The 15,711-nt window shown below is 38.6% G+C and overlaps 3 protein-coding genes and 1 long non-coding RNA gene across 4 annotated transcripts in view; 2 read left to right on the forward strand and 2 right to left on the reverse strand.

Moving 5' to 3' along the window:
• Nucleotides 1–912: 912 nt before the first annotated feature.
• Nucleotides 913–3,339, reverse strand: LOC132120948 (slit homolog 2 protein). Its single transcript, XM_059530165.1, has 2 exons — nucleotides 2,404–3,339; nucleotides 913–1,958 (listed from the first exon to the last, which is right to left on the reverse strand). Exons 1-2 carry the CDS (start codon nucleotides 2,674–2,676, stop codon nucleotides 1,173–1,175), a joined length of 1,059 nt encoding a protein of 352 aa, XP_059386148.1. The 5' UTR covers nucleotides 2,677–3,339; the 3' UTR covers nucleotides 913–1,172.
• A 1,150-nt stretch (nucleotides 3,340–4,489) lies between these two features.
• On the reverse strand, nucleotides 4,490–14,598 carry lsm12b (LSM12 homolog b). The gene is made up of 5 exons (XM_059530386.1): nucleotides 14,422–14,598; nucleotides 12,708–12,841; nucleotides 6,977–7,086; nucleotides 6,197–6,323; nucleotides 4,490–5,122 (listed from the first exon to the last, which is right to left on the reverse strand). Exons 1-5 carry the CDS (start codon nucleotides 14,591–14,593, stop codon nucleotides 5,030–5,032), a joined length of 636 nt encoding a protein of 211 aa, XP_059386369.1. The 5' UTR covers nucleotides 14,594–14,598; the 3' UTR covers nucleotides 4,490–5,029.
• LOC132121198 (uncharacterized) lies at nucleotides 12,785–13,194 on the forward strand. Its single transcript, XR_009426250.1, has 2 exons — nucleotides 12,785–13,028; nucleotides 13,059–13,194. It is a non-coding gene; the product is annotated as an uncharacterized LOC132121198 (long non-coding RNA).
• A 610-nt stretch (nucleotides 14,599–15,208) lies between the features above and the next one.
• Nucleotides 15,209–15,711, forward strand: part of g6pc3 (glucose-6-phosphatase catalytic subunit 3) — a 5,986-nt gene continuing 5,483 nt past the window's right edge. Inside the window, exon 1 of the mRNA XM_059530168.1 lies at nucleotides 15,209–15,562. Within this exon, the coding sequence (XP_059386151.1) occupies nucleotides 15,345–15,562 (218 nt within the window). The 5' untranslated portion in view covers nucleotides 15,209–15,344. The remainder of the gene's footprint in view (nucleotides 15,563–15,711) is intronic.

Here is a 15,711-nt window from a genome sequence, read left to right on the forward strand (position 1 = left end):
GTTTAAAGTGTTAGTTCTCTGAATGATTCGGCAAATAAATTGGTCAACAAGAAAATGATGGTTCAGAACATCAAAGAACAAAATACTGCATTATTTACTAGAATCCACTTATGTATATTTAAAGTAAAACAGAAATTACAGGCCGTCCCCAAAGGTCAGGTTGGTGCTCCAGGTATTGAGTTGCAAAAAGTAAACAAAGCTACTCTGTGGCTTTTCATGCATTATTCATCTTGAGGTCACTGCCCAACACTTGAGTACTGACAACTCTAATTTACGTTAGCAGGTTTTCTACAATTAGCAAGATCAAGGGATGTTCAAAAACAAGTAATGCAACATTTTTCAGAGCAAGGAAAATATCCATATTGATTATGTAAGTTAGAGTGCTGCAGTGAGGCCATATCTTTGTAGGACAACATGGTTACCTCATCAAAAAATCCAATAGGATTTTTCCACTGGCTTTTGATTATTGCAAAAAATAAACTCTTTTACAAACAAAATGTTAGGATTCATGCACTTTTTGTTCTGCATGATAATCTTCAAAAAATGAACAACTTTCATTAATTTTGAAGCCTAAATACAATCAGCAGAAAGCTAGACCTGGATATAAACAAACCACAGCACAGTCACATGACGTCAACATCCCTGCATTGAGCTTCTGACTAATTTTTCAGTCTGTGTTAAAAAACAAACAAATAGGAATTCTGTAAAAGTTTGAGTTTAAATAGTTTGCAAGGGCACACTAATAAAACAAGTCTGTAAAAGTTAACAGTTTACCTGTTCACTGGGATGATGTTTAATGTCCAAGACAAGACAGCCTCTGAAGACCGATTTAAGCACTTGTTATCAACCACATTTTTTAAAGTCAGAAGGGGTTATTACTGCTTTTTCTATTTAAGGCATTTAACCAACAAACAACAACAACAAAAAAACTTTCAGGACAAATGAGCCAAAAGTGCTGAAATGCTTGTTTGTAGGTTTTGGCCTAAAAAAATGCATCATCCCTGCAGCACTCTTATATTTTGATGAGGAATGTCCATTCAAAATAAGACTAGGAACATGTATTGGGAAAGTAAGTTTTGATTTCATGTTGAAGTGAGTACTACATGCACAAAAATGAAGACCTGTTGTGTAAAATAAGATAAGCCTGTATAGCTATCAGCTGCTGAGTTTCTTCATTTGCGAGACTCCCAAGGCATAGGATCATTTCCTTGTTTTTCCAGGTTCATTTGTTGATTCTTGCGCTTGCGTTCTGCCATAACCAAGGCGGCCACCACAGTGACCATCACAGTTGCGGTAATCACCAGGACAGTGGCTGTTTCTGCGATACACAGCTGACTGTGCATCAAACCCAGAGATGCTCCGGCCAGTAAGTACGGAGAATGGCACGTGATATTCATGTAATCGTCCACGTGGAGATGTCTGACATGGAGTATCTTAGTGAAGACGCGATGAAGTTCACAGTCACACATCCAAGGGTTCTCCGACATCTGCAGATGCGTGCTGGGCGTCTGAAGGTTCAAGAACGTCTTGAACTTCAGGCTCCTCAGCTGGTTGGCTTCTAAGTTCAGAATGGTCAGGGTTTGTAAGGGGGCCAGAGCGTCCGTTTCAATCTTGGAGATATTGTTGTGGTTCAAGAGAAGAACTCCAAGACTCTGTTGCATGGTGAGCAATCCGCCTTGGAGGACTGTCAGCTGATTCCATGCAAGGTTAAGATGCCTTAGCATGGTAAGTCCACGAAATGCCCCAACTTCGATAACCTGAATGTGGTTGTGACTGAGATCTAACCTCTCCAGACTTTCTAGGTCCTCCAAAGAGTGAGACTCGAGGCGTTCCAGAGCATTGTGGGAAAGTTTGAGATCTTTAAGAGCGGTTAACCCTTGACAGAAATCTGGAGGAAGGACACGGAGCTCGTTGTAAGCCAGATCCAACTTTTCCAGGAAGGTCAGAGAGGAAAGAGCCTGGAACGCAAACAAGGCACGTTCAGCTAATGATCCTGTAAAGCTGCAATTTAATGACCAAACAGGGGAGTAGGGGGATACATTTTGAATAGATAACTCCCTTATCAAATAGCTAACTCATCAAAAAGTTCTTCACACTAAGAAAATAAAAAGTTATTTTTATAGCCATTGACTTAAAGGATCTTTGAGGAACCCAAAATTTTTATTCTATGGTATTTTTGTCAAAACCCCATACTGGAACCTTTATTTTTAAGAGTGTTGAAGAGGCATTTTGGGTTCCCCAAAAACCTTTCAGTAACCAGTAATCTAAAGCACCATTTTCCACTAGAAAATAAACTTTTGTGCAATGGAAAGATTCCATGGATGAAAAGGCTTGTTTCTGGAGCCATTAAGGCCAATAAAGAACCTTAAAGGTGGAAAAATAAATTTGCAAAACTGAACGCACCTTAGAATGCACCACCTGCATGTTGCTTTGTGAAAGCAGAAGGACCCGGAGAACCCATATCCCAGCAAAGGAGGTACTCCTCAACTCCGACAACTTATTCCCACTGAGGTCCAGGAGCCATGTTCCATGTGGAATACTGTGGGGAATGTGAGTGAACCCTCGGGATCGACAGTCCACCAGCTCAGATGCGTCGTAGCAAGAACACTGATGAGGGCAGAGCTTCGAGCTCCCAACGATGAGGAAAGTGAAGAGTAATAATATGATGCAGAGCATCTTCAATAGCTCAAAGAGTCTCCATTCAAAATAAATGGTTGTAGATGTTCTAGATTAACCAAGACACTGGTCTTGTTCGTCCCAGTGCAGAACCATCAAGTTGAGCTGAAAAGAAGGAGAGTCAACTGGTATATTTGGTGCATTTATGATGCATTTTTGAAACAGCTTGCAGTCTGAGATCTATAAGGATTTGTGGCTTGGCATGAGAAGTCAAATTATATAAAGAGCTCTAAATCCTTTAATCCGTTTATAATGTCACAGTCAGAATAAGAGTTTTTGCTTTTATGTTGGTCATCTTTCTTCCTGGACAGATGTGCATAGAATTTCTGTGAAGGCATTAATAGGTGCTTATAGTAATATAGAAATAACAGCTCTAATAGTACTTACCACAAGTCGGTCTTGACGAATATTAATTCACTGGTTGAGCAGAAACATGCCTCAGTCATATTTCCTCAACAAATCCCATCAGATTTCTACCCCAAATTGAAAACTGAATAATACTACACTACACCTGCATCCTTGGTTCTTGCTTCAGCATTTAAAAAGAAACAAACACTTTAAATTCTGCACCTGGATGGAGAGTATCTCACATCCAGTCCTGCTTTTAAGTCTCTATGACACTGACTTGATTTATCGTCAAAGCACACTGCAGCACTCACGAAACAAGAGTACTTGGTACATACTGAATATTTCATTGAACGGTTCATCAGTTTAGAAGCAGAACGTATAGTCTTACATTTAAGCATACGCGCTCCTCTAAAGATCTCAACAGAAACCTCAAGGAACGTCCAACACCATCTTTGACGTGTACTACATTGTGGTATTTTTAGAGATGGAAACCGGTTCCAGTGTTCCTTAATTATTCAAGCCCTTTTCACACTGGGGTCAAGGAAAGTCAAAACCCTTCATAGCAGTGGTACATAATTCATTGAAACTGTGTAATTAACTCAAAGGCTATCAGCAGTCTGTAGCTGAAGATATTTTAGATATGTGACCATTAAACCTTATTCTAATTACACAGGCCTCTAGAATTACATTTCTTTTCCGATTTCTAAAATGACTCCAGGAAGAACGATAGCACTAGAGAATAAGTGCTTGCTTTTGGCAAAAGCAGTACGCCAGATTATAATCTACACGTCTACTATATAAAAATAATTAAAAATATTATGGGAAACAAAACGACAGTGTTTTTCCAGGTTTTATGAAGGTAAATTTAAGACTTTTTAAAACCGATATTTTTAAATGTCTAAGGAGCACACAATTTGTATTAGTAATGCTTTGAAAACACAATCTCCAAAAGATTTTTAAATTCATATATACATATACATTATATATATATAAGATATAAAGATAAGATCTCTTAAGTAAATATCTTGATTTAAGGATGTTTACTGGAGAAGCATTTATTCTTTGCAATGCATGCAACATGTAAAGCCATGACTTTAAGAGTAAGAGCAAATGTGCTCATGATGGCACATTTAACTTGCCATTATTTTACTTTTGGTTTACATATCACATTACAGATGCAATGTCACTGCATTGCGGTATACTGGTTTGAAGAAAGCAGGTTATCCAGCTATTCCACGCATGCTATAGAGAACAGCCGCATATCTGTTGTTAATCTAAGGAGCTCCTCATAGGAAGTTTAACTAATGTGGTTTTCACAAAACAAATCAAACATTATTTGATTAGAAACTATAAAACAGTGTTTTAGCATTTACACCAAACCTCTTTTCCTTTTTTTTTTTTTTTACCCCTTTTGAAAGCATGCAGTGTTCAGAGTTTTTGAAAAAGCAATTGAAAGTGCAGCATAACAGTCAGAATTGTTACTTTTATTTTAGAAAATGTCCTTTGTAACGTGTGGCATCTGAAGTCACATTTTGTTTAAAATACAGAACAGACAGACAATTGTAGAACACAAACAGCCAAAAGAAAGAAAAAAAAAAGCATAAAAAGAAAAAGCTAACAAGCTTTTCTGACTGGTTTGTTTTTTTCTTTTTTTGACAAAATGGAATAATAGTCGAAGGAAGAGAGAAGAAAATATGTAAAGCTAATTCAGATGAATCAGGAGGAGGGAGAAGGGGGCAGAGAGGGGGTAAGACACTGTAATTTAGTCAAAGAAACTATGGTTGGTGTTTTAAATTATCTTTATAAAGTCTAATTTAGAATGAATTCTTTTCACTCTCACATTTTTTTTCTTAAAACTTTTTTTTTCTTTTGTTGATCTTCCAGACCCTTGGCCCTTGGTGCATCCTCCCTCGGACTTCGAGGGGGAGAAGAGAGCTGGTTTCGACCAGCTGTTAGGCCCTTGATGCCCGTGGTGCCCTCCCCAGATGAGCCATACCCCCTCGACTCAGGAGGATAAAGACGAGTCCTTCTGTGTTTGCTGTGCTTGTGTACGCTGCATCGACTTCTGGCTTTCCACATCTTTAAAATGTTTCTCAACCTGACAAGAGAGAGACAAGCAAGTCACAGTAAGTGAGAGCTGAATACAAGGAATCACCATCAGGCCCTTATCCATCGATTCACTGTACAAACAGCCTATTACAGAGACAAATAGGCAAAAAGAAAAAAAAAGATACGGCACATAAGATTAAGTTTTTTTTTTATAATTCAGTTTTTGCTTCAATTTTCCTGACAGATTTATTCAAACAGATTAAATATGAATCCTCCGACAGGTTAAGTCAGATATAAAAGGAATACATAATGCATATCTCAATATACAGTAGTGCTGCAACAAACAATTATTTAGATTATCAATTAATATTTATTGCAACGATTAATCGACTAACCATTGATTAATCCGTAGGCTTTAATCAAACAATTATAACTAATCTAAAATTTAAAAATAATTGTATAATTGCAAATACAAATAAATAGTTGTATACAAAATGAGATGACAGGCAGAGAGAGCGACACTCTAATTTCACCATGTAATTATCCTTATGAAGAAGTACCTGATTCATCATTCTGCCCAAGATCTCCTTTTAAAACTATATAGACATTGAACAAAATAAACACAAGTGATGAGACATTTTATAGATGTCTCTCTTAAAACACAGTCAGCAGATTATTTTGCAAAAGGTAATAAAGACTACAATATGTAATTTTCCCACTTATCATGCCTGCCAGACAAGTAAATAATTGAACGCAAAATATTAATTTGACATTTTAATGACCTCAACGTGACTCACAGTAGCCACTTGAGTGCTCCGTTAGCAGTTGTGCTTGTATCAATAACAGGCCACTAAATGGCCAATCAGAGTTGTATCACAGGAGCCATGTAGAAATATAAACGAGCGATGCATGGTTCTGCTGCAAGTTACAAGTTAGTGAAAATACAGCCAGTTCCAGGTACATAAATCAGATGTTAACAGTCAGAGATTCAATATATCTTAAAAATGACTGCTACCTTTAGTTTTAATATTGGCCATTGACCTATGGATGCCACTGGAGGAGGAGTAACACTGCTGATATGAAAACTATACTACTCTATTGAAAGATACTGCGTGATACTCACAATTTTGCGTATATGACTTAGAGCACTTCCCTCTTTGCCTTTGCAGTTCTCCACCTGGTATGGTGGCGAGATTACGACGTCATCCATAACAATGATGTTCTTCTCCTGCCATTTACAGTCTTTGATGCTGGAAAACAAAGAGATCAAACAAACAGCCGCTGTGAGCAACAACATCGAACATGATCAAACACAGAAACACACTTTACGCTTCAATGTTCAGGCTTGATTTCTCAGTAACTGATTGCGTTTATTGAAACCTTGTGCTTTAATTCAATCATCATGGCGGACCACTTTGTTGAATGTAGACAGGTCAAAATGCCGGTCTTGATGAGTATTCACGTAAACGGTGGATTTATACTAAACATTGTCTGTACATAAGCTATTAAGTGAATGCAACCAGTTGAGAAACAAAACTTGTGTTAGATCGGTGCATGAGGTCTTAAAGAGACAGCACCCTAAATAAACCTGCTGCTGTTTATTTATGCATCAAAGACTAAGCAGTGTTATTTTAAAGTTACACAGATTATTCTGTTTTTTTTGGCATTTCTGTACCTGAGAATTACTGATATAACTATCTGAACAACTTCAATGTGAATTCATTTTAGTAGTATCTGAAAGGGGGAATTCCCCCAGTTTTCCAAAACAAAACTCAGGTCCTGGTGGAAGAGAACTGTTTCTAGGATACAGATCTGCCTTCATCTCACATGCTTTAAACTTCAGCCAAAAGTGTTCATCAATGCATTTGGTTTCACAATGTATGTAAAACTGGGGAAATCTTACGTTTTGTGTATAGTCTGGAATAATTGCTGGCCCTCGACAGACACCCCAGCACTGATTGCATAGGCTTGGGACAACTTGTCTTCCTTTTCTGTCCTGGCCCGACTGGCAAGCTGTGGAAAAAAACACGGCAAAACAAACTGTCAGATCTTCTCCATCTTGAACATGTGCTGGCAAATAATACATCTGGTACATGATATGTGAAGTAGAGTTGTGCCGATAGACGATAGTATTGTGTATCGACGATAGCAGATGTCTCTGTCGATAGTCAAGACTATATTAAGCTCATTCTCCTATTAATGTATTAAATTATAATTATTTTTGTCTTTTATATTATTTTTATGCTATCAAACTGCCCAGCTATTTTACTTCAGCACCGCATTTCTCACACACACACACACACACACACACACACACACGAGGATTAGCGCCTGTAGCCGGTGAAGGAGTCTCCATCCACAAACAGACGTACATCGTCTGCATATATATGGTTTTTCATTGCACTTTAACAAGTAATCTGAACGGCCTATATATGTGTAATATTTTAAACAAGCCCTCACGGAGTTTGCTTTACTCCAAATATATGAACTTAAAGGGTTAGTTCGCCCAATTTGCAAAATTATGTCATTAACAACTCATGTTGTTCCAAACCCGTAAGACCTCCGTTTATTTTTGGAACACAGTTTAAGATATTTTAGATTTAGTCAGAGAGCTCTCAGTCCCTCCATTGAAACTGTGTGTACAGTCGTGGCCAAATGTTTTGAGAATTACATAAATATTAGTTTTCAAAAGGTTTGCTGCTAAACTGCTTTTAGATCTTTGTTTCAGTTGTTTCTGTGATGTACTGAAATATAATTACAAGCACTTCATACGTTTCAAAGGCTTTTTTCGACAATTACATGACATTTATGCAAAGAGTCAGTATTTGCAGTGTTGGCCCTTTCTTTTTCAGGACCTCTGCAATTCGACTGGGCATGCTCTCGATCAACTTCTGGGCCAAATCCTGACTGATAGCAACCCATTCTTTCATAATCACTTCTTGGAGTTTGTCAGAATTAGTGGGTTTTTGTTTGTCCACCCGCCTCTTGAGGATTGACCACAAGTTCTCAATGGGATTAAGATCTGGGGAGTTTCCAGGCCATGGACCCAAAATTTCAACATTCTGGTCCCCGAGCCACTTAGTTCTCACTTTTGCCTTATGGCACGGTGCTCCATCGTGCTGGAAAATGCATTGTTCTTCACCAAACTGTTGTTGGATTGTTGGGAGAAGTTGCTGTTGGAGGGTGTTTTGGTACCATTCTTTATTCATGGCTGTGTTTTTGGGCAGAATTGTGAGTGAGCCCACTCCCTTGGATGAGAAGCAACCCCACACATGAATGGTGTCAGGATGCTTTACTGTTGGCATGACACAGGACTGATGGTAGCGCTCACCTTTTCTTCTCCGGACAAGCCTTTTTCCAGATGCCCCAAACAATCGGAAAGGGGCTTCATCTGAGAATATGACTTTGCCCCAGTCCTCAGCAGTCCATTTACTATACTTTCTGCAGAAGATCAATCTGTCCCTGATGTTTCTTTTGGAGAGAAGTGGCTTCTTTGCTGCCCTTCTTGACACCAGGCCATCTTCCAAAAGTCTTGTCCTCACTGTGCGTGCAGATGCGCTCACACCTGCCTGCTGCCATTCCTGAGCAAGCTCTGCACTGGTGGCACTCCGATCCCGCAGCTGAATCCTCTTTAGGAGACCATCCTGGCGCTTGCTGGACTTTCTTGGACGCCCTGAAGCCTTCTTTACAAGAATTGAACCTCTTTCCTTGAAGTTCTTGATGATCCTATAAATTGTTGATTTAGGTGCAATCTTAGTAGCCACAATATCCTTGCCTGTGAAGCCATTTTTATGCAACGCAATGATGGCTGCACGCGTTTCTTTGCAGGTCACCATGGTTAACAATGGAAGAACAATGATTTCAAGCATCACCCTCCTTTTAACATGTCAAGTCTGCCATTCTAACCCAATCAGCCTGACATAATGATCTCCAGCCTTGTGCTCGTCAACATTCTCACCGGAGTTAACAAGACGATTACTGAAATGATCTCAGCAGGTCCTTTAATGACAGCAATGAAATGCAGTGGAAAGGTTTTTTTGGGATTAAGTTAATTTCATGGCAAAGAAGGACTATGCAATAAATCTGATCACTCTTCATAACATTCTGGAGTATATGCAAATTGCTATTATAAAAACTTAAGCAACAACTTTTCCAATTTCCAATATTTATGTAATTCTCAAAACTTTTGGCCACGACTGTACAGTCTACTGTCCATGTCCAGAAAGGTAAGAAAAACATAATCAAAGTAGTCCAGGTGACATCAGAGGGTCAGTTAGAATATTTTGAAGCATCGAAAATACATTTTGGTGCAAAAATAGCAAAAAATACGACTTTATTCAGCATTGTCTTCTCTTCCGGGTCTGTTATGAGAAAGTTCAAAACAAAGCAGTTTGTGATATTCGGTTCGCGAATGAATCACTCGATGTAACCGGATCTTTTTTAACCAGTTCACCAAATCGAACTGAATCGTTTTAAACGGTTCACGTCTCCAACACGCATTAATCCACAAATGACTTAAGCTGTTAACTTTTTTAATGTGGCTGACACTTCCTCTGAGTTAAAACAAACCAATATCCCGGAGTAATTCATTTACTCAAACAGTACACTGACTGAACTGCTGTGAAGAGAGAGATGAACACCGAGCCAAACCAGATAATGACTCGTTCGAATCACCAGTAGTTCTTTTTGACAGTTCGATTCAATAAACCGGTTGAAGAAAACGGTTCACCGGTTCTTTTGCGCTCGACGTAATGGCGTCGTTGGCGATGATTGCAAGCCTTCGGTTTACCTGGGCTCATAACATTAGCACAGAATCAGTTCAGAATCAATCACCAAAAGAATCAGTTCAGTTCAGACGCTCTGTGAGTCGGTCTGCTTCATGCTGAATCACACATGCGCAGTATCATCAGCTCCTAGGTTCTCGAATCGGACGCTTCTGACAGAACCGGTTCTTGACTCGAGAACGAGTCAGTCTATTGTTCGTTATCTGGCTCGGTGTTTATCTTCAGTTCAGTCAGTGTACTGTTTGAGTAAATGAATTACTCCGGGATATTGGTTTATTCTGACTCAGAGGGAGTGTCAGCCACATTAAAAAAGTTAACAGCTTAAGTCATTTGTGGATTAATGCGTATTGGAGACGCGAACCGTTTAAAACGATTCAGTTCGATTTGGTGAACTGTTTCAAAAAGATCCGGTTACATCGAGTGATTTGTTCGCGAACCGGATATCACAAACTGCTTTGTTTTGAACTGTCTCACAACAGACACGGAAGAGAAGACAATGCTGAATAAAGTCATAGTTTTTGCTATTTTTGGACCAAAATGTATTTTCAATGTTCCAAAATATTCTAACTGACCCTCTGATGTCACATGGACTACTTTGATGATGTTTTTCTTACCTTTCTGGACATGGACAGTAGACTGTACACACAGCTTCAATGGAGGGACTGAGAGCTCTCGGACTAAATCTAAAATATCTTAAACTGTGTTCTGAAGATGAACGGAGGTCTTACGGGTTTGGAACGACATGAGGGTGAGTTATAAATGACATAATTTTGCAAATTGGGCGAATTAACCCTTTAAGTGTTTTCAGTACTTTATATTTAACATGTTCGTTTATGTCTAATATTAGTGTTAAACTGTTGAAATCTACTATTGATTTTCACCGTTGATATTTAGACTGATTTCGTCCTTGCGCAGATGCAGCAGGATTGTCACAGGATGTGAAATATGACAGTTGCGTCCAACTATATATGAACTAGCTGTTTTAAATACAGTAGGGCTGTAGCTATCGAATATTTTAGTAATCGAGTATTCTACCAAAAAATTCCATCGAGTAATCGGATAAAATGTGTTTTTGCTTAATTATATTGACGCGATATTGATGTGCGCATGCGCAGTAAAGCCGGGTAGGAAAATCTGACGGGTAGGATAAAATGTCAGGACGCTGGACTTTTATTTTGACGGGTTGACGTACCTTTACAGTTTTGTGTATGTGATGTGTTAGTTTTACTTAAATCAAACGGTCAAATGCTCATGAAGTGACTGTCAGAGCAGTTCTGTAGATGTTGTTCATGTGTTCACGTCCTTATTTAGTGAGACAGCAGACGTTGAAATTAACACGAGCTTCACACGCGCTTCAGTGTGTGCTGGTGACACACTGGCTGCATGGCACCAGAATCTTGCCTGGCGCGCTGTTGCTGCTGTGGGTGACATAGAGGGAGGCCGCCGACAGACCAGGCTCTTGTCTTCATGACAACAATTTCAACTTTTTTTTTTTACACACCTACACCTTCATGTTGAACATAAATATAAAGCCTACTCAAAGGACACCGTCAACAGTATTGACGGCAAAATAGACTATGTTTGACAGGTGCAATATTTGAAAATCGATAATTATTTATTAATTTTTTAATTACATTTATATCTGAATTTATGTCAACCTATAGACTTTCAAACATCAAAATGTCATGAATTAATATATATGTATGTACAAAATGACAAACATTTTCCTATTCTATTTTGCCTGAAAACACTTCCAACACGCGTGCGTGTCGTGTGAAAAATAGGCATCGGTTCTATTTCTACCATACACGCATTTGCGCGTCTCACGCAGGGAGTCTGCAAGCTCTAACTTGTTAACATGGGAGCCAAATTAAAAACGGACACGCCATGCAGCTGAGACGCTTAGGCATCCAGTGTGTCACCGCGCTGATAAAGGAAATCGCGCTTCTGCTCCATTCATTAACACAGACATGCAGAACATGCAGGATTCATATTTAAATAGACTGTTCGGGCTATTTACAGATATTAGTCCATATCGTGATTTGATTTAAGTGCAATGACCTATTTTTGATTAATTCATTCAAAATTTGGCAAATTCCGCGCCATTCCGCGTTACACTGTAAATTCCGTTTTTATGACTGGATTCCACGATTCCCTCCTCGTTTTCTGCATCGCTGAAATCATAGGGCCCTAGTTGTAGTATGCCAGCTCTATCTTGCAATGGACACACGCCACAACGTTCTCTTTACGTTTGCCCATGCCCTCAAATCAAAACACTGCGGACTCCTTGCAGTATGTGATTGCAGTATGCGATTGGCGCTTGTGTCTCCTTCCGCTTTGTGGGTGACGTAAACGCATTGTCACATAAAAAAAAATCATTGCGAAAGAACCTGACGTGAAACTTAAATTAAAAGAGGCTTCGAGGCAGAGGAATTTGCCTCGATCATTTTTTGTAATCGAGTTACTCGAGGAATCGTTTCAGCCCTAAAATACAGTATTTATATATTTAAATGTTAGTTAAATAAGTCAGTAGGTTTTAAACTATTTTTTTTTGATTATTAGTGATTCCATAGGCTCTCTCTCTCGCACGCGCACCTGCGCGGTTTAAAACACCAAATAGTTCTGCTATGACAAGAACAAAGAGTCTCTCTCTTGCTCCACACATGCACGATAATATCGTGTATTGTCGATCTCATGGCCTGACGATATGACGATTTGAAAAATGACCAATTGCCCAACACTAATCTGATGTTTTTAATAATTTGTTCTTGTAAGAAACATATCCATATTTAAACCCTTATGACCACTCTTCTGTTCTCAATATGATTTAAGCATAAAATGTGAGCTTACCTTGCTAATGTTCAAGGATGCTAGAGGAGGAGGAGTCTCTGTGTGGTCGTTAATAACATCCACATCTGAAACATAGGCTAAGTTAACCAAGATGACGTCACTGAGGTTGGGCTTACCGCTGGAGGAAGGGCATTCTGGGAGGTGAAGGGTTAAGGAGAAACCAAACTAAGACATCAAGATGAGATCATGCCACAAATTAAAATAAATAAAAAAAAAAATGTAAGGCCCAGACACAAAATGAGTAAAGAGTCAATATAGAAAATGAAACCAATATGAGTAACTGGTTGAGCAAGTCTGCAAAAAATAAGAGGGGGAAAAAAAGTGACAAATCACAGGCTGAATACGACAAAGAATCAAACCATCAAAGGTCACACTTAACTGGGATTTCTAGATATATGAAGGTCAACCGCATGTGTGAAAGCAGACTAATTCATTAATCATGATGAACAAGTAAACTTCAGACTCCATCTTTGTAGACACCAGAAAAACACAGCTGCTTAGCCATTCAATCCTTAAAACAAAGCATACGCTAATATATTGTCCATGGATCTCTAAAGCAACTAAATGATCCAAATGATGAAAACATTGCTCAGAAACATGTTGCACAATCTACATGCCTTCCTTCAACAGTGTTTTTTAGTATGAAAGTCCACTTTCAGGTTGTGGCTCACATGTCTTTTTGCAATTCAATCTTTTTTCTTTTTTTTGGGTGGTAATCCTAAAAATAATTTGACATTAAAATTTACTGGACTCAAAGTTTACATCACTATCCATACAAAAAAAATAAAATAAAATAAAAAAAATAACTGATATTTATATAATTTTATATATAGTCAGTCTGTTATACTGTGATAAAGATCTCACTGATCCACATTACAAGCAGCATCAGACTTTCATTTACTTTTTTGTCATATAAATATCAACATCTCCACCAAATTGCATATTTTTGCTCAGTTTGAGCCTCTGAATTAAACAGGTGTTTTTCCTCCTCGCTTGTTTGCTTAATATTCTCACATTCTCATCATACTATCAGAGCAATAAAAGCCTGATGTATTAAACATGATACAAAACGTGCCATTTTTACTTTTATAAATAGATTACAGACTTAAAGTCTTACATTTTACATAGGCAGTACTTCAAAGAAAATATTAGCAAATTCATTTTTATGCAAGGAACCTTTTTACGATATGTTTTCCATTATATATTGATAAGAAATTGGCTCATCGTTTTTCCAATCACAGTATTCACAAACTCGCGTATTTGTACAGCAATAGTAAAAACTCGGGAGTCTGATATAACTGATCTGAGAACAGTACAGCTAGATCCCTCACGTATAATGAGAAACCCAAGGTGCTGATACTACTCAGCCTGGCGTATTTTTCCTAAATAACACATAATTTCCTATATAATTCATATCTTGTGATGTGTCCTGTGAGTGCTGCCATTACTGGTGCTGAAAAGACGTTAGCTTAGCGAGCATGCTAATGCTGTCTGAAGCCGAGGACATGCTAATTCAATACGCTAACTACAAACAACACTTCTCCAAAGTGAACCCACATCAAATCAAACTTAGAACAAAAGAAGCCAAGCAAAAACCAAACGGACAACACAGAGAGTAAATGAAGCAAGAATAGCCTTTGAATGAGGCCACATAAACACGCTCGAGCGGAGCCTCAGCTCACAGTGCGGTCGTTTAAACGCACATAAAGGATACTCAAAGTCAACATCTTGGACGGGTAATCGAAAGCCACCACTTCTCCCTGTAAACGTTGGCCTAAACAGGTGAGGCAAGAGACATGGCTCCCGACACTGAAATACTCCCCCGGTCCCGGAGCCGCCATCTTCTCCGCCAGGGAAACCGGAGCGCGAGCTTTACGTAAACGCATGCGACGGCGTGACAGCGTGACGACGCAGAGGCACGTCAGGTGACAGGAAAAGGACCAGTTTATTCTTTCTTTCTATTTGTTCTGTGTTCAATAAAAAAAAAAAAAAAAGACACGAAAAATTTTTTTTTTAATTATTATTTTTTCATTATTTTGTTTTGATGCTTGAAAGGGTTTAATTAAAGCGCATCTTGATCATGGTTTTTTATTTTTTTAGCTGGTTTTGACTTGTGAATAAAATTTCAAACTCGCAAAATAAATAAAATTATTAATAAAATTACATTTATTAAATTAAAGTCATTGCAAAATGAGAGAGTTGGGGGTTGGGGGGATCAATAAAAATATTCAGCATCAACTTATTTATTTACATCAGTACATTTATCACATATACTGTGGATATATCATATATCTACCGACCCCAATTTATTATTGCAGCACCATCTCTAACATTATTCTTTGAATATGTACAAATTAAATAAGCGTGAACTTATAAAATGTTTGCGGTAAAAGTCTAGTTTGCAACTACAGGTCCCAAATGTTACGAAAAGTTACGTCTACATTCAAGGGATATCTTTTAAAATATGCGTTTTAGTGAAGTTTGTCCCACTGCGGCCCCCGTATTAGCAGTAACGTTGAAGTTTGCAAAACACAGCTGACAGACAGATTACTAGCCTCCTGCTGGCGCTTTAGTTTAATGTATCTATTAGCTGTATGATCTTAATTTCACTGCTTGTCGTTTATTCATCTTCCTGTAATGGAGAACATATACCGCCAGGGCGTTGAGATGGCGGAGGAGCTCCAGCGGAGATCGAGGAGCTGCGAGGGTTTGTGGCTGATCGCTTCTCATCTGGGAGACCCGAAGGCTGCAGTGCTGCTGGTGTTTCCTCTCGTGTTCCACACACACAGACGGACTGGCATCGCTGTGCTCTGGGTGGCTGCTTTATCAGAGTGGCTCAACTTAGTTCTCAAATGGTACGCACTGCTTTGCATCCTGGGAAAAGAAACTGACATGAATATCAGAGCAAACAGATGTCTACACATCTGCAAGGAAGTTGTTAAATGTATATTAAATTAGTTCTTTTTTTATTGTTATTAGTGTTTTTTGTACTGTTTTTGTTTAA

The sequence above is a fragment of the Carassius carassius genome, chromosome 39 (genome assembly GCF_963082965.1).
Source record: "Carassius carassius chromosome 39, fCarCar2.1, whole genome shotgun sequence".
Lineage (NCBI taxonomy): Eukaryota > Metazoa > Chordata > Actinopteri > Cypriniformes > Cyprinidae > Carassius > Carassius carassius.

Coding starts and splice junctions, on each gene's coding strand:
- lsm12b (XM_059530386.1), bottom strand. CDS start 14,593: ATGCGTTTACGTAAAGCTCGCGCTCCGGTTTCCCTGGCGGAGAAGATG. Junction 12,842..14,421: donor GTCCAAGATGTTGACTTTGA/GTATCCTTTATG, acceptor TTCACCTCCCAG/AATGCCCTTCCTCCAGCGGT. Junction 7,087..12,707: donor CATCCTTGAACATTAGCAAG/GTAAGCTCACAT, acceptor TTTTTTCCACAG/CTTGCCAGTCGGGCCAGGAC.
- LOC132120948 (XM_059530165.1), bottom strand. CDS start 2,676: ATGCTCTGCATCATATTATTACTCTTCACTTTCCTCATCGTTGGGAGC. Junction 1,959..2,403: donor TGCAGGTGGTGCATTCTAAG/GTGCGTTCAGTT, acceptor TTTGCGTTCCAG/GCTCTTTCCTCTCTGACCTT.